The sequence below is a fragment of the Calidris pugnax genome, unplaced genomic scaffold (genome assembly GCF_001431845.1).
Source record: "Calidris pugnax isolate Ruff unplaced genomic scaffold, ASM143184v1 scaffold2, whole genome shotgun sequence".
In the NCBI taxonomy this organism is placed as follows: domain Eukaryota; kingdom Metazoa; phylum Chordata; class Aves; order Charadriiformes; family Scolopacidae; genus Calidris; species Calidris pugnax.
The window spans coordinates 1,480,657-1,503,221 of record NW_015090766.1 but is presented as its reverse complement, the minus strand read 5'-3'; the positions used below and the strand labels follow the sequence as shown (position 1 = coordinate 1,503,221).

General features: G+C 38.8%; 2 protein-coding genes across 4 annotated transcripts in view; both read left to right on the top strand.

Moving 5' to 3' along the window:
• Positions 1 to 13,376, top strand: part of ZCCHC6 (zinc finger, CCHC domain containing 6) — a 37,877-nt gene extending 24,501 nt beyond the window's left edge. For 2 of the 3 annotated variants that reach the window (XM_014936640.1, XM_014936649.1), the window contains exons 18-28: positions 590 to 693; positions 1,574 to 1,663; positions 1,769 to 1,882; positions 1,991 to 2,068; positions 2,699 to 2,876; positions 3,592 to 3,639; positions 3,753 to 3,844; positions 4,309 to 4,424; positions 8,448 to 8,773; positions 10,610 to 10,686; positions 10,862 to 12,111. In XM_014936640.1, the coding sequence (XP_014792126.1) occupies positions 590 to 693; positions 1,574 to 1,663; positions 1,769 to 1,882; positions 1,991 to 2,068; positions 2,699 to 2,876; positions 3,592 to 3,639; positions 3,753 to 3,844; positions 4,309 to 4,424; positions 8,448 to 8,773; positions 10,610 to 10,686; positions 10,862 to 11,056 (1,418 nt within the window). In that variant the 3' untranslated portion in view covers positions 11,057 to 12,111. Of the gene's footprint in view, positions 1 to 589; positions 694 to 1,573; positions 1,664 to 1,768; positions 1,883 to 1,990; positions 2,069 to 2,698; positions 2,877 to 3,591; positions 3,640 to 3,752; positions 3,845 to 4,308; positions 4,425 to 8,447; positions 8,774 to 10,609; positions 10,687 to 10,861 lie in introns of all 3 variants that reach the window. The other variant, XM_014936658.1, reaches the window with a different exon arrangement.
• A 3,632-nt stretch (positions 13,377 to 17,008) lies between these two features.
• ISCA1 (iron-sulfur cluster assembly 1) lies at positions 17,009 to 21,545 on the top strand. The gene is made up of 3 exons (XM_014936700.1): positions 17,009 to 17,375; positions 19,112 to 19,217; positions 21,117 to 21,545. Exons 1-3 carry the CDS (start codon positions 17,247 to 17,249, stop codon positions 21,263 to 21,265), a joined length of 384 nt encoding a protein of 127 aa, XP_014792186.1. The 5' UTR covers positions 17,009 to 17,246; the 3' UTR covers positions 21,266 to 21,545.
• Positions 21,546 to 22,565: the final 1,020 nt, after the last annotated feature.

The following is a 22,565-nucleotide window of genomic DNA, read 5'->3' as shown; positions in this document are numbered from 1 at the left end:
CAGAGTGACATTATATGTTGTGACCATTTGGATTTATTTTTGTTTGCATACGTAGGTCTATGAGGTTATAATGTTACAGGACCACATCTGAATTGGATAAATAGTATATTTATAACCTACGTGCAAAGAACAAACCTTGTTAAAGCTTGAGGCTTCAAGTTAGTAGTTACGTTGTATTTATATGTTGAATGCCTAATAAGTTAAGAGTAAAAGGTAGACTGATACAAGTTTGCAATGGGAATGCTGTTTTTTCTACAAGAAATTATAATTTTATAGTGCTTGATTTGGTGTGTCATGTGAATTTAATGTAACTGGAGTGAACTATCAGTGACCTCCTAGGCTTATTTTTCTTTAACATTTAGGCTGATCTTTGTTCTATGATGTGTGTTTGTATATTTTATATTTAGCCAATTCATCATGTTTGACAAATGCCTAAAATCAGTACTAAAATATAACTTGTAATGAAATTTTGGTATCAACTAAGATTTTATCTTGTGGCCTTTTTACAATATTTTTTAATTATTTGTAGAGTATTTGATACTATTGCAACTCTATTGCAGTCATTCAGTAAGTAAACATTTCATTCTAGGTTTAAGAAATGTCTTGCCTATAACAACTGCTAAAGTCCCTATTGTCAAATTTTTCCATGTCAGAAGTGGTCTTGAAGTAGACATCAGCTTATATAATACTCTGGTAAGGTTGTCTCCTTTTTTATTTTTTGACAGAAAAATGTGGGTCTCCTTCTTGAGATTGAAGTGATTGTTTTAGTGTTGTCACTTCCCTAAGAAAATATATTAGTTCTTCAATAATAGTAAGAAATAGTGTCTTAGTTATTTTAGTCTTTCTGTAAATGAGAAAGGAAAGCTGAAGTTGTATTATTTTGTCTATACTCCACTTCCTGTCATGGTGCTTGCTTAACCTTAAGACCTGGAATAGTGATTTTGAAGCCAGCTTGCCTAAACTGGAAGATGTGTTAGAATTTACAGAAAGTCACAAGTTCTTGGCCAAATAATTTAAAAGCAAGCTTTTGGGTTTTTTCAATATCTCTGAACTTCAAAAGCCAGTTCCTTGAAACACCAAAGAAATGTAAGTTTTAGAGCCAAGTATTAAGCTTTATGAAGTTTTGCATAACCTCAAGGGGGGTCTTGAGGAAGATACCTCAACCACTAAGTAAGTCCGAAAGTTTTCTTCTTGAAGTTATGCATCCATGTGGGTCAGCTGATAGCTCTCACATTTCTAGGCTGAAATCTCTTAGTTCAAGAACTTACCTTCTACCAAATATTTTTAAAATGCAGTGGTAGATTCACACTTCCCTTCGTGAAGTACTTTTGTGTGAATGCTGCTTTGTAGCACTTTGTGTTCTGTGTTTCTGCACAGATTCAGTATTATGATCGGCTTTTTAAGAGAGCAGGTGATAACTTCATTGTTGAATGCTTCCTTAGTCAATATACATTCTGCTATGCAAGGCTTCACATCTGCATTTCTTAAGTGCACGGAATTTTCATGTTTTCAGCTTATTCCTTCATTTCTTCAGAACTCATGTATTTTCTATATGACTTTCTTATTTTTACAGGCCTTGCATAACACAAGACTCCTGTCATCATATGCAGCCATTGATCCTAGAGTAAAATATCTGTGTTACACAATGAAAGTCTTTACAAAGGTAAGTGTATTTCAGACATTCTAATAGCAGTAGTGCCCGCAACAAGATACATAAATTACATAGAGACATAACCGTGAAAGTTACAAATTATGTTTATTTTTCTAGATATGTGACATTGGAGATGCATCTCGGGGAAGCCTTTCTTCTTATGCATATACTCTTATGGTGCTTTATTTTCTGCAGCAGAGAAATCCACCTGTCATCCCTGTTCTTCAAGAGGTACAGTATATCAAGAAAGAAATTAGTATCTGTACACAGTACTGACTAATAGAATATCAGTGCTGAATCTGAAGGGCTCTTCTAATGAGTTTAATATTATGCTTTTAGATCTACAAAGAACCAAAAAAGCCCGAAATTTTAGTTGATGGCTGGAACGTTTATTTCTTTGATAAGATAGAGGAGTTGGTGAGTAAATCAGGTTAAATTGAAATGGTGTTACCTGTAGCTTTGCAAATGTGAAAGAATTGCTTTTAAGAAATGTTGTCCTCAAATGTGATGGTTGGATATAGAAATGGAAGTGGAGTAGGTATTGCTTTGAAAATCCCAATCTCATACTGTAAAGCTTTAAGAGTATGGTTGGTTGTAATTCACCTGTGAGAAATCTGCAAAAACTGAAAAAATAGATTAGATTTAAAAAATTATTTTGAGATTTTAGCAATGATTAATTGCTCTGTTTGTCACGTTACTGGGTGGAGATAACTCCTACAAATACCAGCTGCACATCTAGTCATAGCTGGCTAAACCTGTTGAATAATTATTGTGTTAAATAGGCATATAAAATGAATATTAATTTTTATAACAGGCAAAACCTAATGTTAGAAGTTCTATTAATTCTCCACTTTAGTTGTTAATATTTTTAAAAATACATCATTTAAAAATTAATATTGGATTATTAATACCAATCAGGGAAGGAAGGGAAGTATTCTGGTCTAACTCGGTTGTGTTTCTATATAAAAAAGACTTGCATTGTTTGAGTTTCAGAGTTAAGAAAATTATTCTAAGTACTGGAAGTAAAAATATTTCTGTCCTTTTCAGTCAGCTGTTTGGCCAGAGTGTGGCAAAAACACTGAATCTGTTGGGCAGCTGTGGCTGGGACTTCTCCGTTTCTACACAGAAGAATTTGATTTTAAAGAGCATGTCATCTGCATTAGGAGAAAAAATCTCCTTACAACTTTTAAGAAGCAGTGGACCTCCAAATACATTGTCATTGAAGGTACATGTACATGAAGTACATGAATATGTGGAAGTTCTTTAATGTCCACATGAAAAATTGGGTCTTTCCAAAGCGCTTCTTTGTTTTCTTTTACTGGTTTATAAATTGTTATTTGCTCATTTTTTGAAATCATTGCAAAATTCCCATTGAGTTTCAGTAGTGTTTAATATTATTCTTGGGGACTTTTTTCTTTACTGAAAAGAAGATGCAAAGCAGACTTCATACTTTTCATGAGGACAGTAACTGACAGAAAAAAAAAGTTTTAATAAATCCTTCAGAAAATAAATTAGCTGTAGTGCAACTGAAGTTTTTTCACAAATACTAGGTTGAGCTGAGTCCATATTTACATGATTGATTTAATCCCGTGTATGATTAAGTATGTTAAGTAATACCATGGTATCTATCAAGAAAATGCAGTGACACGTTTTAGAAGTGTTTCCTAAACCATTTTCTGGCCCATATGAGTTTCATGGAAAGAATTTCTAATTTTTTGCCTGAATATTCGACTTACTCTTTTATAATACTTTAGTCAGTTCAGAGCTGGATGGCTCCTTTGTCCATGGAATTAATTTTTCTTTTCAATAAATTTGCAAGCAGTTCAATTTCAGTATATTAATTCTGCATTGGGAATAGCTGCCTTGGGTTGATCGTATGTACATATACCTTGCTGATCTTGCCTTGGCCTTGAGTAATGCCTGTCATGCTTTTTCTACAGACCCCTTTGATTTGAATCATAATCTTGGAGCTGGATTGTCAAGAAAAAGTAAGTCTCCTATTTAGAAATTTGTGTACAAAGTGAAGATCTTGTCTTAGATCTTATTTTACTGACTTGTTTCATGTTTGGATAATGTTTTCTTTTTTTTTCTCCTTCCCCAGTGACAAATTTTATAATGAAGGCTTTTATCAATGGCAGAAGGGTATTTGGTACCCCTATAAAAATATTTCCTAAAGAATATCCATCAAAAATGGTAAGTTGCTTGTACGAACAGCATGTGCATGCTTTTGGGTGTTTAACTTGCCACTGCCAGGAGTATGGTTACACTCTCATTAAGCTCTTCTCTCTTAAATTTCGGCAGTATTCTAAAAATCTTTATGGGAGTTATTACTGACCACTGTTTTCATGTTGTTTGCATGTAAAATGTGTTGGCCTGGAGAATACTAATCAAGTCAAAGCTTCGTTGTACAGGTTTACATATTTTAGTTCCTATCAAAACCAACTTACCATTTCTTAAAGCCACAGTTTTAAAAAAGACCTTGCAGACCTGATGGTCAGCAGGCTACCTGTAAAGAAGTCATCAGGTCTTTCAGGACTTCAGCTAGACACACCAGGTTTATTATTCTCTGTAACTCTTACTGCTGTTTAACACTTGCTTATCTGTCTTAATTCCCAAGTATAAGGGTTTTCATTTTAAATGCATGATTTCTTCTTCAGGAGTACTTTTTTGATCCAGAGGTACTAACAGAAGGAGAATTGGCACCAAATGATAGATGCTGCAGAATTTGTGGTAAAATTGGCCATTTCATGAAAGATTGTCCCATGAGAAGAAAGTGAGTATAGTTTTTGGCATCTGTGTGGGACTTTTCCTTAGGTTTGTTTAGAAGAAACATTAGGATAGTAATGCTAAAGCATAACTTGTACATGCTGCAGATTATTTCCTTTACTGTTGAAATGAAAATTTATCAATAGCAGTTTTGGCAGTGGTGGATGGTGGTGGTTCTTTAAATTTTTGGTCTGTGTTGAGTCACTACTTAACTCTTGTCCCCATCAGCTTTTTAACTGAATCGTTTCATAGTAGCCTGCAAAACTATTTAGCTTAAGGTAGTAATGCTGACTGCACTTCATTATATAGGAAAGCAGCAGTCAAAGAGATACCAAACTGTGCTGTGAAAAGCACTTCTGAAAATATTTCATATCTTTTCATTTAATAGCTTCTACTTCTAGGATCTTGCTACTCCCAGCAAGGACTTCTCATAAGACTTGTGCTCTAGACCTCTCACAGCTTTGTTGCTTTTCTCTGGGCACTCCAGCACCTCACTGTCCCTTCTCTAGTCCAAAACTAAGCACAGTATTCAAGGCATGGCCTCACCAGTACTGAGTACAGGGGGAGAATCACTTCCCTAGTCCTGCTGGCCACACTACTTCTAATACAAGCCAGGATGCCATTGGCCTTCTTGGCCCCCTGGCACACTGCTGGCTCATATTCAGGCACCCAACACCCTCAGCTCCATCTTTGCCAGGCAGCTTTCCAGCCACTCTTCCTCCAGCCTGTAGCTCTGCATGGGGTTGTTGTGACCCAAGTGCAGGACCCAGCACTTGGCCTTGTTGAACTTCATCCCATTGGCCTCATCCCATTGATCCAGCCTGTGCAGACCCCTCTGTAAAGCCTTCCTGCCCTCAAGCAGATCACTGTGCCCACCCAGCTTGGTGTCATATGCAAATTTACTGAGGGTGCACTTGATCCCTTCATCCAAGTCTTTGATAAAGGTGTTGAAGAGAACAGACCACAGTACTGAGCCCTAGGGAACACCACTTGAGACTGGCCACCAACTGGACTTAACTCCATTCTTCACAACCCTTTGGGCCCAGCCATCTAGCCAGTATGCTAACTATGATGTGTAAAATCTTTCATCTGTTTAAAACCGTTCTCATTTTAGATTCATAAGCATTCCATAGGCATAGCTTTGAGGGATTTGGTCAATAATAATACTGGCAATGATTTTGCAAGCCATGATTGTGTTCACCCTTCAGCTTCAATCCAGATAGAGAGTTTTGGCTTTATTATTATCTTTTCCTTAAATACTTGCTCCCTTCATCACTTTACTGCCTTTCTCTGTACCTTCTTTCTCTGTACTATTTCCTTCTAAAAATACTGAGACCAGACCAATATGCAGTACTCCGATGTAGGTACACCATGATTTTACATAGCAACAAAATGATGTCTTCTGTCCTGTTCTTAGTATTTTATCCATCCTATCCCTACACTCACTGATAAAGAGTCTCTCCCCATCTTCCCTGTAGGTCCCCTTTAAGTACTGGAAGGCCACTGTAAGGTGTCCCCAGAGTTTTCTATTTTCCAAGCTGAATAACCTCAATTCTCTCAGCCTGTTCTTACAGGAGAGGTGCTCCAGCCCCCTCATCATTTCTGCGGTCCTCCTCTGGGCCCACTCCAGCAGATCCATGTCTGTCTTGTACAGAGCTGGATGCAGTACTCCAGGTGGGGTCTCATGAAAGCAGAGAAGAGGGGGTAGAATCACCTCCATCGACCTGCTGGCTTCGAGCTGCTTTTGATGCAGCCCAGGATACAGTTGGCTTTCTGGGCTGCGATGCACATTGCCTGCTCATACTTAGTTTTTCATCCAACAGTATCCGCCAGTACTTCTCCACAGGGCTGCTCTCAAATCACTCATCACCCAGCCTGTATCCATGTTTGAGATTTGTCCTAACCCACTTGCAGGACCTTGCATTTGGACTTGTTGAATTTCATGAGGTTCATAAGGTTCTTATGGGCCCACCTCTCTAAGCTGTTAAGGTCCCTCTGGATGGCATCCATTCCCTCTAGAGTTTCAACCGCACCACTCAGCTTAATGTCATCTGCAAACTTGCTGATAGTGCACTCAATCCCACTGTCCATGTTGCTGACAAAGATGTTAAATAATACTAGTCCCAGTAGGGACCCTGAGGGACACCACTCATCACTGGTCTCCACACAGACATCAAGCCATTGCCCGCAAATCTTTGAGTGCAACCATCCAGTCAGTTCCTAAGTACTGGAAGGCCACTGTAAGGTGTCCCCAGAGTTTTCTATTTTCCAAGCTGAATAACCTCAATTCTCTCAGCCTGTTCTTACAGGAGAGGTGCTCCAGCCCCCTCATCATTTCTGCGGTCCTCCTCTGGGCCCACTCCAGCAGATCCATGTCTGTCTTGTACAGAGCTGGATGCAGTACTCCAGGTGGGGTCTCATGAAAGCAGAGAAGAGGGGGTAGAATCACCTCCATCGACCTGCTGGCTTCGAGCTGCTTTTGATGCAGCCCAGGATACAGTTGGCTTTCTGGGCTGCGATGCACATTGCCTGCTCATACTTAGTTTTTCATCCAACAGTATCCGCCAGTACTTCTCCACAGGGCTGCTCTCAAATCACTCATCACCCAGCCTGTATCCATGTTTGAGATTTGTCCTAACCCACTTGCAGGACCTTGCATTTGGACTTGTTGAATTTCATGAGGTTCATAAGGTTCTTATGGGCCCACCTCTCTAAGCTGTTAAGGTCCCTCTGGATGGCATCCATTCCCTCTAGAGTTTCAACCGCACCACTCAGCTTAATGTCATCTGCAAACTTGCTGATAGTGCACTCAATCCCACTGTCCATGTTGCTGACAAAGATGTTAAATAATACTAGTCCCAGTAGGGACCCTGAGGGACACCACTCATCACTGGTCTCCACACAGACATCAAGCCATTGCCCGCAAATCTTTGAGTGCAACCATCCAGTCAGTTCCTTATCCACTGAGTGGTCCACCTGTCAAATCCACGTCTCCCCAATTTAGAGCGGAGGAAGTTGTGCAGGACAGTATCACACATTTCGCAGAAGTCCAAGTAGATAACGTTAGTCACTCTTCCCTTATCCACCAACTCTATAACCCTGTCATAGAAGGCCACCAAATTTTTCAGGCACAGTTTGCCCTTAGTGAAGTCATGTTGGCTGTCACCGGTCACCTCTCTGTTTTCCATGTGCTGAGCATCGTTTCCAGGAGGATCTGTTCCATGATCTTGTCAGGCAGAGGTGAGACTGACTAGCCTGTAGTTCCCTAGGTCTTCTTTTTTCCCTTTTTTAAAAACAAGGGAAGCTCACCTTGAAGCTCATCTGCCATTCTTTTGCCCATGCATTCAATTTTGTGAGGTAGTTTCAAGTTGCTTGCCATTGGCACTGCATCTGACTGACCAAAGGAGCCTAGTGTTGTCTTCAGACTTGAAGGTTTCACTGATGTCTCCTTCTCTAGGTCATGTATAAAGAAGTTAGATAAAACCAGTCTGACAATGGTAGCTGTTTCCCCACTGCTAGATCTCTTAAGTCGCATAGAATGTTAGAAGTTTCTCCCTGTGGAAGAGACTTTTAGAGATACTGCGAACATACAGAGTTTCAGAAGGAGGGAGTGAGTTCTGATTGAATTCTATAAGTATGAAAAAAAAATAGAACTATAGCCCTGTTTTTTATATTTTGTTAGCATTTTGCTCAGTGTTTCTTTTCTTCCGCCGTCTTTGCAACTCTAGCACCCAGATTTTCTGGTTTTTGTATTTTTTAGATATAATTATTAGAATTTAAGGCTGTATTGTAACCCAATTGCAAACTTAAATTATTATATACACATTACGTCAGTGTAGCACTGTTTGGTAGGAGAGTCAAAGGGACAGGTATATTAGTTTAGTTTATTTAACCCACTGAAGAAACACATGAAATACATCAATTGTCTATACACAGCACTTGGTTTTGGTTTGTTTGGTTTTTAACTATGTATGTATATATGTATGTATGTGAGGCCTATGAACTCTGCAGCATTTTTCCGCTCCCACAGACTCAGACGGCGTCGTGATTACGAAGATGTCAAAAACCAGAGGTACGCAGAAAGCAAAGAGAAAAGAAGCAAAGAGGACAAAGAAACTCAGAATAAAACAGCAGAAAAGGAGAGCTCAATCAAGGAGGGAAAGTTGCATCTATGTACACCTCAGAAGAGGAAACTAGCAAGGGGAATAGTAGAAACTGGAAGAGAAAAGTCTCCCAAGCAATCAGCAGAGAAGTGGAAGCGCCTGGAGGACAGAGACTTAAGAGAAAAACGTTGTTTTATCTGTGGAAGAGAAGGTCATATTAAAAAGGAATGCCCACAGTATAAAGGAGCTGCAGGTATGAAACTGATCAAGCTGAGTAATTTGAACAGGGCCTTTTTTTTTGGTATTTTTAACAGAGTTGACTAATGGGTAAGGTTTTTGCTTTGGATGACATCACCTAAATCTGTCTTTCAAAAAAAAAAAAACAAATATAGTCACATGTAGTCAGTTTTTCCTTCATCCTCACCTACATTTCAGAACTTTGCCGTATCCCAAGAGAAACTAACATGGTTTCTCTTGGCAGACAAGATGCTTGTCATAGAAAGGGTGTGAGTGTCTAGTATGTTGAAATTACTCCCATTGTCCTCACTGTTTGAGTTTGCTAACATGTCAGATTATAGCTTCTCTTTCAGTACATCTTAATTACAACAAAAGCTAGCCTTATAGCTCTTCTTATCACCTAAACCAGAATTATTCCTTAAGACCCTAATGTCACTATGAAAGAGCACAGATTGCTCAGGCAGAATACTGTGAATGAAATAAAGAATCTTCTTACTAACTCAGCAGTCAGAGGGATACAGCAATCTGTTTTATTTTCATGGAGTCAGTTTGCAACTTTGACTTAAAAAAAAACAACCCTACAAAAATGCCTCCAGATCCAGCTCCTGACTGACAGACCAGAACAAAATAATTAAGTACTTGCTTAGCAGTATCTAAGTCATCCTTCAGGTAAGACAGCTCTCTCATCAACTGTATTGTGAAGGGACATCATTCCAAGCTTTCAGATAGTGAATGGTACTTTTAGTTAGCTTCCAAAGGAACACGGTATTATTGTTTCCCTGTAGGTAAACCTAGGAGCATTTAAATTCATGCTGGAAAAATTTGCTGTACACATTTGACCTCTTAAAGTAACAAATAGGAATCCTTTGTATAAATGGAATTTCAAACAGCTCTTCTCTACTAGCAAAAAATGTTCTGTCTAGCTTAGATCAGGAGTCTCTGCTTAGTCTTTTTAATAGTGGAAGGGGGCATAAGACTGTCCTAACAAAGGACTATAAGTGGAGGAAAAGGGTGCAAATACATTCAGAACTTTCAATGTATTTAGAAGTATTTTAAGTTCAGTAGACCTAGAAGCATTGGGTGGATAGAAAAGGTGTTTAAAAATTGAATCCATATTTTATTCAGCTTCTGACCTTTTGAAGGTCTATCTCAAGTCTAAATTTAACTTCTGATTTTCTTTATCTTTGACCTTGTCTCATTGAGCATTTCTATCATTCCATTTGCCATTAGTTTGCTGAGTTGGAGTATGCCTGACTGTTTTGTAGTCAACGACATTGTTGTATTTTATAATATTCATTATATGAGAACTAATGCTGAGGCTGTATGTATGTCTAAAATCATGAATTCTGCAGTAGGTGTTTTTGTCTGTTATCTGTATTTTGGGAATTATTGTATTTGAATTTGAAGAGAATTGCTGTAGATTGGGCTTTGTCTGGTTTTGCTTGCTTAGTGTCTGAAGTGTTCTATAGTTGAATAGAGAACTATGAGCAACTGGACCTAAGAGATCAGACTTCATTCTTTGCTGTGCTACATTTTGTGAGACTATGTACAATTCACTCATCACCATATTTTCATTCATTCTTTGAAGTACCCTGTCTCTTTCTGATTCTGGAGGAAGATTCAGAGCTTAATTTTTTGTAGGTTCCTATGGTAGATGCTTAACTGTAGATGCATCTCATCTCATTGTGCCAGTTCTCTGCATTAAAAATTTGAAGAAAATACATGTCCTACCTTCTATATACTATGAAAGTATGAAAGATTGCAAATACTTTGGTATCTTCATATGTTATGACACCTGAAATGAAAACTACTTTCAAATCAGAAAATCTTTGTTATATTGTGATCTTTTCAGGTGGTTCAAAACCAGAAGTGTTGTGTGGATCCCCTTCTTTACCCAGTGCTGCCAAACATGCTGGTAGATTAAATCAGGTAAACACCAAGTGTCCCTTTTCTTTGATCTTTTTCTCTTTAAATGTTCTATAATCTATATAAAGTAATTAAAGATAGTTTTACCTAAGCTTTTGAGAAGAAGCTTGTATTTTCTTATTGTGGAATGACATAATTCAATTTTGTTGATTCATCAATGTGTGTATGTTGTTTATAGGGAGTGCTTATACATGAAGAAAAAAAGAAACAAAAAGGAAAAGTATTTTTGAGTCCCCAGTCAGGTTCGTATATCTTCATTTCAATTTGGAAATCCTGCATTAAAGCATGTATTTTTAACTTTCTTTCTCTTTCAGTCCTTATGGGAACTCTGCCTAATTTGCTGAACACAGCAGCAGTCTGGACAGGTTGCTAGATAATTCTGAACTGAAGCCCCCCGTTTTTTTTTTTTTACTGGAAAAGTGTGCAATTTTTCAGGGTTTTTTGGAAGCAAAACTTAGATATGTCAGTTCTGTGCATTTTTTCTTTAACTCCAGTAGTCTTACTGTACAGAAGGATATGGTGGATTTTTATCAGTCTCTCCTGTTCTGGCATATATGGGGGGACAACATGTGGAGTGAGGCTTCTTCCAAGCCATTGTTTAAAATTCCACATAATCAACTAACTTAGGAGAGACGACCAAAGCATGTCCTTAGTCTGAGCTGCCAAAATGCAAGAAAGTTAAATTACAAGTATCAGTCAGATGATAATATAAAGGCCTTTATGTACTCTCTCTGGATCAAAGATGTTTTGTGTTAGGTGCACAGTTACAAATGTAACTTCCTTAAAGTAATTTCACACACTTACTAACAGGTACAATGAAGATTTTAGAAGCAATTGCTTTAATTATTTTGAGTTTCTAGTGAATCTCTGCAAACCTTTTTACAATAAAATATATAAATCTCTTCTGTGGCACATGAAGGGGGACCTAAGTAGTCTCTACAAACTTTGGAAAACTAAACTGCAGGTAAATACCTGAAATTAAATTCTCAGTTTTATTGGGAAGACACAGTATTTTCTGTTTTCAGTACAAGTCCTTTTCACATCTAAGTTTGGGGATTTTAAACACCAGGTGATTTGTCGTTGGATGTTTGGTTGAAGAAAATGCTAGTTTTCAGTATTTTATATTGTCCTCCAGCAGGTAATGATCTAGAGTTGATCTGTGTATGCTTTCATTACAGTTTGACTTAGTAGTAATTTTCTCCTGTCTAATTGTTTCAGTTATTTTATGTCTTGTCTTTTTTTTTTTTTAATAAATCTTTAAAGTGTCACGCTTTTTTCCTCCCAATCTTAGGCAGCCTTTCCAATAAATACATGACTCAGGGAAAAGCCTCACAGAAGAGGACCCAACAAGAATCATAAGGGACATTAAGCACTGTTAAATTGCAATACAGGCCCTTCATTCATTTAAAATTTTTTCTTTGGCTAAAGCACTTGGATTCACAGGACAGCAGCACAGACAACCTTTGAGTTAATTTTAATGAAATATGGTTCTTAAAATAGATTGTTTGAACATTTTAATCAGAAGCCATCATGTTTTGTATTTGTTTCTTAGATAAGTCATGTAGAAAAGGGCAGGTACTAAAAATGGACTGTTTTCAAGTTTCTGTTGTTCCACCTGACCGTTTTAAAATGCACTATAATTGTGTGCAAGCCAAATACATTATATTTTCTTCAAAAATTGATTTTTTGAAGGAGCAAATAATATTTATTAATGTTGATTGTTTACTGAATCCTTGTGTAAAAGTGTTTGAAATGTTTGTAGACTGCTACATTATTTTTTTCCCTGTAGAGAACTGAAAACATAGACACTAGTAAACATATGTAAAACAATCTCTGGACAAGCAGTGCCATTAAGATTTCTTGGGGTTTTTCTGTTCTGTGATTTTATGGGAGCTCATTTGCTGCTGTGCTTGTGTACAAGAAGAAAGAAAGACTAAAAAACAGGTCAGTCCTGTTTGATGCTGCTAAGAATCTTTTTCAAGGCCTTGGGGATACAGACAAAAATGCTTTAAATAACAGAGGTATTATATTTGGCTACTGGGGAAAACACGTCTCCATTTTACATAAAATGTGGAGAGGATCCTTATACCAGCCAAGAAATTTAATTAGTAGTATGAACTTGAGCTTTACTTGAAGTCCTTCCAGAGCTGGTAATGTACCGTCTTATCTTGTTCAGGAGATAATTAGTTAAATGGTAAAATCGAAACCACTGTTATTTATGACTTTTAAATAAATTAAAAAAAATTTAAAAAATCAGACTTTAAGTTTCTGTATTTCTTCTTGGGTTGTAGTTTTCAGTATTCCTGACTTAAATGTAGAACTAATGAGAAATTACTAGAATTAACTGGTTTTAGAAATGTCATTATTTTTTTTTCCTTACCCATGTATTATTATTAAAATTGAAAGCTAGAAATGCCAAAGTGGTCTTAGGGAACTGGAATACTAACTCCTGTTTTGGTATTCATCCATCCGTAGCGAGCTATCTGTAAAATTTTAGATGTTCCACTTTCGCAAATAATTTATTTTGTATTATTTCCTCAACTTAGTTTCAAGCAAAATACTAGCCAGCAACAACTTTCTGTAGCATATTTCATCCCATGAAACGCAGTCAGTTTTTCCCTCAAAAATAAGCTCATTCCTGTAGTTTTTCATTAATATCCTAAAAAAAAAGAAAGGCTGGCATGTCTTCCGTATGCCTTATTTAGCCCTCCATCAAGAGTTACTTTCAGTTTTACTGATGGGAATGAAGTATGTAAGTCTCTAAGGGACTATGGCATAATCTGGAAGATAGAAATTATTTAAAAATAAAAATATCACATTTGTGCATACTAATACTCTTCTGTTTGTGATACTTTGTAGTTTAGTGGTAAGTTTTCAACTGTGAAATTTCTGAACTCACATCTCAATGAATGCTCATTCTGCAGATCGACCAGTCTTCTCACTTTGAAGCTGCTGCTTCCTTATGCAACAAAAAATTCTATATAGTTGCTAATCTTATAGCCCTAAAACAAAACCCCCAAACTTGGGTTATATGTTTCAAGCATTAAACCAGTAACTAATAAATCCTTTGCTTAAAGAGCACAGTCATAACTTACAGAATGGTATGTGATACAGAATGAACACAGTAGAGGAGGCATGCATATCTGCTGGATTAAGTTGTTGTAAAATTTAGGAAATGGATTGAAAATTAGAATTGAAGAGAAGGAAGTTCTTCCTAACAATTCTTGATATCTAAGATCCTGCTTGCCTTATGGGAGTATAGTCTTGAGCAATTTTCCACATGCAAAGAAAAATTCTGAAAGAACACACTGCATTAAGAAAGAGTTTCCAGAGCCATATCAAAAGTAATAAATACAATAATAGTTTACAACTAAATTCACACTAATAACATGTAATAAAAAGTACTAATAAACTAATAGTTTTAAAGTCCTTTTCTGAGCCACCTGTATGCGCAGTCCCTTTAATGATATGGAGGGACACTGAGTTGATAGCACTGTTCATTTGTGCTGCTTTTTATATAAAAAAATAAAAAGTGCTATTGTCATATTTGACAGGAATTTCACATATTTTTTTATGTCCTGTTTCCAAAGTTGGAAAATGTCTTGTGCTATGAGTAGTTAGTTATCAGTACTGAAAAAAGGAGGACAAAGTTCTGTTTCGAGTACGTCTGTCTTAGGTAGTTTAGTCTCAGTTAGTTACGTAGCTACTAGATTAACGCACATCCATCTCAGTTTAATTGTTCTGGTGAGATTTGTTTCATAGCTGTATTTGAAACCATATTTGAAGCTTCTGATCCATTAGAAGTTTTTATTTAAATGTATTTAATACACAATGATTTCTTTTATAAACATCACACTTCTATAAGAACTGCGGAAGCTGCAGTAACTTCTTCAGTAGTAACTTTTTGTGGCACTGAAATAGCTGCTTACAATGGGAGCTCACTAGCAAAGAAAATGTTTTTCTTTTCCTATACAGATCAAGTTACCAATAACGTTTCTTGTTCACTTGAACTATTTAGATTTTAATGCTGACTTTTGCTTTTATCTTCTTTTGGTGATGTGCTGAAGGTGAGAAGCAGCTTAGGAAAAGGCTGTTGTTCTTGCCCGGTCTTTCATGCTGAGATTCGTTCAGCAGAGAAGTGACTGAGGAGCTTCTGTTGGAGGTGACTGTTGGAGGTGACTGTTGGAAGCTTCCAGAGGAAGTACAAGGAGGGTAAAGCTCTTCATGCCCACGAGATAGGCTGTGTGTGATGAAGGCAGTATGAGCTATCTTGGTAGACACGCTTCCCCTCTCCAAGCATACATACTACTGACTTCAGCTTCTGGCTGACAGCGCATTCCAGGGGGTGTCTCTTAGCTGGGGACGTGTGCCCACATTGCAGGAGTGGGGTGTGAAAGACACATTTTGTGCAGCTAGAGAAAATCCAACTTCTACACTTGACACACTTGGTAGCTTTGTATTTGAGGCAGAAGTACCATGCGTCATTAAAGAATAGCGGCGTAATTATGTGTGTAAAAGACAAACAAACAAAAAAAACCCCACAAACATCTGCACAATTACTATCAAGCTCTTCAAAATGGCCAAGCCCGGAATCGGGTACCCCGAACAGATGTGGTGACGAGATGTGGGCACGGGCTTGTGCTTGGACTTTGAAAGGTGGGTAAACACAGGTGAAAAGCATTATCTACCACGTTTAATGACGTCCTCAAGAGGAAACGAAAAAGGGGTCGGTGTTTTCCTTCCCTCACCGCCCAATATTCAATTTAAGGTGACGGAATTAGCCTTCCTGTGCCCAGGCCGCCCGGGTTTCTCAGCCTGGGCACCGGCCGGGCCTCTCCCCGCAGCCTCCCTGCCGCCGGCCCACCGGGACAGGCCGCGCGAAGAGCGACCGGGCCTCGGCCGCCTCACAAACCCGGCGGGCGGGAAGGGGAAGCGGCTGGCGGTAGGAGGACGGTTTTCCTCCCCAGGGAAGGGCCTCCCGGCACGGCTGCCCTGCCCGAGTCTGCCCCTTATCTCTCCGCACAGCCCCGCGGCCCGGCCCGGCCCGGCCCTGCCCCCCCGCCGCGCAGGCCGCCCGGGGCAGCACAGGGGAGGAGGGGCGGAACCGCCGCTGCCTGCCAATCACAGCCCGCCCGCCCAATAGGGAAGCGCGTCGGCGCCGTGGCGGCGTGACGTGGGCCGGTGGCCCATGGCAGAGGGCAGAGGACGGGGCGGCGGGGGGCCATGGCCTCCTCGGTGGTGAGGGCCACCGTGCGCGCCGTCAGCAAGCGCAAGATCCAGGCTACCCGCGCCGCGGCGGGAGGTGGGACTCGCCCCCGGGGCCGTGTGGCGGCCGCGGGCCGGCGCCGTTAAGCCCAGGCGGTTGCCGTCTGGGCGTTGCTCGGTAGGAAAGGGGGCGGCCGGAGCGGGGGGTGAGGGGGTGTCTGTGTCCCCCGGGGAGGTCAGCGGCGGGCGCTCCTGGGTGGTGGCGCTGGGGGAAGGCCCCGCCGCAGGCTGTGCGGGCAGCAGGGCCCCTTCCTGGGGGGGGGGGGCAGTGTGTGTGTGTGTGTGCGCGCTTTTTGCACAGTCACTCGAAGCGTATTTAATAAAAAAATAATAATAAATAAAAAAAAGAAAAAGGAAATGTATTATCTCTTGAAGCTGATGAGTAGGTTGTTTCCGAGGAGGCTTTGTGCCCTTTGGGTGACTGGGGAAGTGTACGGGCTGCCGTGGGGAGCGCTGGGGAGGCCGTGTCCCTCCTGAGAGAGGGGTTACCCTGCAGGAGAGCACGGCCAGTCCCCCGCGGGAACAGGGGCAGGTTAAGCACATACAGTCCAATCGTTTGTCAGAGCAGGTAATTCCTGTTCTGTAGTGGTGCTGTAACAAATGAAGATTAATAGCGGTAATTGGAAAAGGTTTTTTTTACTGTAAGTCAGCTTTTAGTTTGCTTTGTGTGTTTTTCATGGTAAGAACCTCACGTTACTAATGCTATTCCTTCTCTCGGTGGCTTAGCAACTTGTAAGAACTTCATTACATGCTTACGTGTCTGTTGTGTTCTTGCATTTCTGCAACAGCTACATCTGCATGAACAGTGAATTTACCTGCTGTAAAGTCAGTTTCTCTCTGGGGTTAGTGGGAAGCAAGAGAATCAGGCCATACACACTTCTGTGCCTAATTGATTTTTGTCTGTATTGTGTATGTGACAAAAATTTCACAAGAGCAGAATTACTTAATTGAATTGTGGATTTTGTCACGGGAAAAAGCCCAAACAAGCACCCTAATATTAAGTGCTGCAGTTCTTGAGCTACCTGCTGGCAGTGTAGCTGGGGGTGGGGGGGAGGGAGTGAAGAGGTTTTTGCGTTCTGTATGGATTAGATTCAGCAATCATCTGTTTTGCAGCAGAGTGAGCCTCTTTAGATCTTCGACATTTTCAAGTAGCGCACAGGCTAGTCAATACTGACGGGTGGGTGATGCAGAAGGTGGCCTTCGCAGATAAGAGGCAGATGTAAACTGAGAAAATTCGAGTGCACAGAGTTAGAATAACATTTTTTTATAATACAGCTGAATACATTGCACAGTTCAATATGTTCAAGCACTCGCTGCAAATAAACCAAAAAACCCCACCATTTCAAATTGATGTATACTTTTTTGTTTTTCAGACTCCATCAGCTGTTCAGAAGATAAAACAGCTTCTTAAAGATAAACCTGAGCATGTAAGTATAAACAGGGCCACCATGTAGAATGTGCCATGGTGCACGATTTATGATTACAAAATATTTCTGGCTGACTTAGAGGTTTGACATAAATGCTGAGGTGTTTATTAGAGATGTTGGCATCTTTTTTTGGAGGGGAATGTGTAAGCTTGTTTATATATCAAGCCTCATTTCTTTATAAAATGAAATGCAGGAAATTACTGAGTGTAATGACACTTCTCTTTACGTGGATAAAGTTGAAAAAATTTCAAGCTTCAGAATGTTTTTGAGAGGTATTTTGATGAAGCCTTTTGGTGCAGTATAGTGGAGACTTCTGGTAGGGCAAGGGATCTTCAGCTGTTGATATGAAGATGTTATTAAGTTCTTGTAGGAATTTTCATTGTGCAGTATATAATAATAATAATATAATAATAATACAGTTAGATTCATACCCATCAGAAAACATCTAATTTTTCAGAAACTTGCCAGACAATATATATATTTTTTTAAGTAATCAGCATTTCTCCATATAAATGATTGAGCTTCTCATCTTTTCTTCTTGGGGAAAAAACATGCAGAGTCTTGCTTTCCAACCATTATAGAAGCAAGCATTAGATTTTCTTCTTTACAGTAAGTATTATTTCAAGAAGAATATTTGTCTTTTAACTTCCATACATGGCCCATTGTTTCTTTTGCTTCCTGCACATCTGCAACTAACTAGACTTTTTGTTCTAATGTTTTAAACCACCCAAAGGAAGCCCTAAGCCTATAACCTAGCTGGTCAGCCAGCCCCTTGCTATAAATGGTGTATGCATCTTCCAGTCCATTATTTGTAGCAGTTCCTGTAGAGAAAGGTATTTTTTTCTGAAAAGATCAAATGCTGTTTGTCTGACATCCCACTTGATGGCAAGTGATATGTTTTGATACATTTTTATCATAACATTGATTACGGAGATAAACAATGTAATTTTTCTCGTCAGTTATGAAGCATTGGTGTGTGGAAAGTGGTACAGATAGTTTTGAAAGATTGTGCACAAATAAGTTTTCTGTTTCTTTAAAATCTTTTCTCGGTTCTTTACTTGCACAGTTGCTCTCTTTTGTCAGCGTTGTTGGATACTGTGAATGTTACAAACATGTTGACTTGGCTTTTAATGTGCCTTAAAATGGCTTTTAATGATTAAAACAGTAAGCAAATAAACATACTTGATTTAAGGAGAGGATTGTTTTGCAAGTGAGACTGGCAATAGAGGTAATGAAGAAATCAAAGAATTTCTTTTCAGAACTTTGGTTTCAAGTAGGTTTTCTGATAGTGTCATTAGGAGAGTTCTGTGAAAATCTAATAACTGCTCTTGTCTTTGCCTCACAGCTTCATAATTACATTACTGTCAATAATCCTAACATAGCACCTGAATTGGCATCTGAGTGAACTTTAATTTGAAGTCACAAAAATATCCTCTTTGAAATTTTACTCTTTCTGAGACACCAGGCACCTCTGGGAGTGCCGATGGTTTATTACTTCAAAAATTTATCATACTTTAGGGCTTGATCCACCGTAGCAAACATCTGACATTTGCTGTTACCTTGGTAGTCAATTTTGTAAAATGAAAAAAATGTTACCTCTGAATCCATCTTTGAGGCAGTGCAGAATAATAAATGCCAGGATTTTGTTGTTCTGCCTACTTTTTATCTTTGTGCTCCAGAATAGGTTTTTAAAAAATTGAAAATGTGGTGTTGGGTTTTGTTTTTTGTTTTTTTAGGTAGGTGTGAAAGTAGGTGTTCGCACAAGAGGATGCAATGGACTTTCTTACACGTTAGAATATACAAAATCGAAAGGAGACTCCGATGAAGAAGTAGTTCAAGATGGTGAGTTTCTGATGCAGCAGAACAAACTTCTGTGGTGGTGGGGAAGAATAACCAAGTTTATAATAATTATAAACTTATAATTATAATTTAATAATACAAGTTTGTCAAGGTACAGGTTAGAACTTACTTGAAGTAAAGACTTATAGCAAGAGGTCCTACTGTTTTGTTATGAGAATTGTCACCTTAGTTTGTGTTTTCAAGTAACCAGTTAGTTAAAATCTTCAGCTTCGTGGTCTCTGCATCAGAGAACTACTCTACCAGGATAAGTCTAGTCCATGGTTCTTGTCTTTGGAGGTGGCTAATAGCAGATGTTTAGAGATACAGAACAATGCATGTATAAAGGTACTTTATCAGCACACCTAAAGCAAGGCTTGGCAAAGTAAAGATTTTTATCTTCAAGGGATTTCCCAATTATCTTCTCTAACTAGTCTTACTCTTCATTGATTTGTAACTTTTTTTTTTTTAATCTCCTTGAGATTTTGACCTTCACATCGCTTTGTAACAACAGGTTCTGTGATTTTAATTTAAGAGTATCTTTAAAATTGTGTTCATGTGCTGGTATTTAAGCTCTCTGCCTGACAATGTCATTGAGCCCCCCATGGTGGGTCCGTTGCTGGAGTTCCTGTCATGGCTTAACACCAGCTGGTAACTAAGCCCCACGCAGGCACCCACTTAGTCTCCCACCGTGGGATAATGGGGAGAATCGGAAGGGTAAAAGTGAGAAAGCTCATGGGTTGAGGTAAAGACAGTTTAAGAGGTAAATCAAAAGCCACACATGCAAGCAAAGCAAAGGAAAACAAGGAATTCATTCCCTACTGCCTGTGGACAAGCAGATGTTCAGCCATCTGCAGGAAAGCAGGGCTCCATCACTGGTAGTGGTTACTTGGGAAGACAAACTTCATCACACTGAACAGATTTTTCAGAAGGCTTTTCCTGGTTTGGATCTTAAGGGAGATAAAAGCAGTTTCCCTCAGTCAGATCAGAGACCTCAAGTTTCAAAGCCAGACAGGATTTCAGTTGTGTCTGTCTGCTTTCTGTTTGGTTTTCATAGCTTCTGGACAGATTTCCAGTGAAGTCTCTCACTTCTTGTATAGCTCTGTGCTCAGTGAGCTGGTGGCTTTGGATTCCAGCACAAATTTTCTTATAGTAAGCGACTGCTTCAGGGACCAGGTCCATAAACTCTTTCATTAGGCTTAGCCTTCGCTGTCATTTACTGTCCTAATTGACCCCAAAAATGTGTAGATTCAACTTACTTGCCCACAGGCTTGTGTTAGTAATATTTTGTCTCAATGTCTACTATGATGAAACAGCTTTCCAGCAGCCTCTCATACAACTCAATGAGTTCTTGTTGCTGTTTACTAATACAATTTACGTTTTTATTTTTTTTATTTGGTAGTCTGTGAAAAGCTAAAGCAGTCCACTCAGGCCTTTGTATCAGATCTGCAGTTTGGAAGTTTGATAGCTTTCCAGAGAGGTAGATACTGTGTATGCCTCAGAAAAGGGAGCTCTGTCTAGTTCCCTCAAATGAACTACTAATTCTTAATCCTTAAGGGCTGTGATATATTTGAAAGTACACACATTCGCCTTATTATAAGATGCAGTATTGCTAATAATTAATGTAGACTTAACACTTGTGACAGAGCTAGAAGAATCCTTTTGAGAGAGGAACATTTGGGTTTTCAAGGTTTTGGGGCATCTTGTTGGACTTTAAGCATGGTAGGAAACGTGTTACTGACTGTAATGCCTGGGAATTAAGTATCGAAGCTGAGGTTTGTTCCCAAGTTCTACAGTTTATTTCCCATATTTAGCTTCCATTTTTTTTTATTATGAGTCAAAAGAGAATTTCAAAGTGAATGATGATTTTGCTGTACGTAATTCTTTCTCTTTGTTGTCTTCAAGGAGTTAGAGTGTTTATTGAGAAGAAGGCGCAGCTGACACTTCTAGGAACTGAAATGGACTATGTAGAAGACAAACTGTCCAGTGAATTTGTCTTCAATAATCCAAACATCAAAGGAACATGTGGCTGTGGAGAAAGTTTCAACATCTGAAATCTCAGGACTGCTTCTTTGACTTTGAACAGCCCAAACCACTTACTATTATGGCTTTTGGAAGCAAATGCATTTTCTTCAGGTTTGTAGGCTGCATAAAATGGGGATATCTTTAAGAAAAAATAAATAATTTTGAAAATGTAAATTGTGTGTTAAATTCCACCACTGATGTAGTTATGCTGTAATTTGTGATGAGTTGGAATCCAAAAGGTAAGAACAGTAAGCGCTATAGTAACTTCTCTGTACTCTCACATGCCAAGGAAATAAAATCTCACTGTCATTTCCTTTGTCATTTTCTTTGTCCTCTCTACCCACACTTGCCCCATCCGAAACCCATTTGAAATAATATAAGGCATATGTGTTCTGCTTTGATTTAGGGAAAAAAACCCCAAACCCTAACCATTTATGTGTTGGTTTGTAAAGATTTATATATAGAGGCACGCAGTCCTCAGCTTCACCGTTTGCTATGATTATGTAGGTGCTTGCTTTATTTTTGTAGTTTTTCTGATGCTTCCATCTTATCATGTGTGCGTTTTTTGGTGGTTTATTTTTCCCTAAACCCAGGGAAGTCCAAAAAGAAGTTCATGCGTTAATATAGCTGTGAGCTACCATAGCACTGCTCGTAGAAATACTTCAAAATGGGCTAACCCAATTTTAATTCTGTTCTGTTCCTTGTTGAAAGGCACAGTCTCTACTATACTTAGAAAGTAATTTTCAATAACGTGAAATATATTCAGGCACTATGAGTACTAAAGCAGGATACACACAGGCCTTGTTCCTCACATTTCTGTCATTTACCTTTCTTAAATTGCAAAGTTGGTAAAACTGCCTCTAGATTCTGATTCCCCCTGTTCAGAGAATGTGCTGTCTGTGCACCAAAAGCTATGAGTGCTTTTTTTGAGAGAGAAATCTTACACTTCTCGTTACCTTTTTTTTTTTTTTTTAGTCATGTCTGCTACTAATTTTGATACATCTTGAACTGTTTTGTAACTATAGGTACTAGGGTTTTTCACCAAAGCTTATGGTAACTTCTATTTAACTCCTGACTTTAAGTTTGTAGCAGGAGTAAGAGCATTTATACCTTTTTTTTTTTTTTTGTAGTCATGTCTGCTACTAATTTTGATACATCTTGAACTGTTTTGTAACTATAGGTACTAGGGTTTTTCACCAAAGCTTATGGTAACTTCTATTTAACTCCTGACTTTAAGTTTGTAGCAGGAGTAAGAGCATTTATAATTTCAAAAGCCCTAGTAATTCATAATTGTTTTAAATAAATCTAGACAGTAATTAAAATACTACA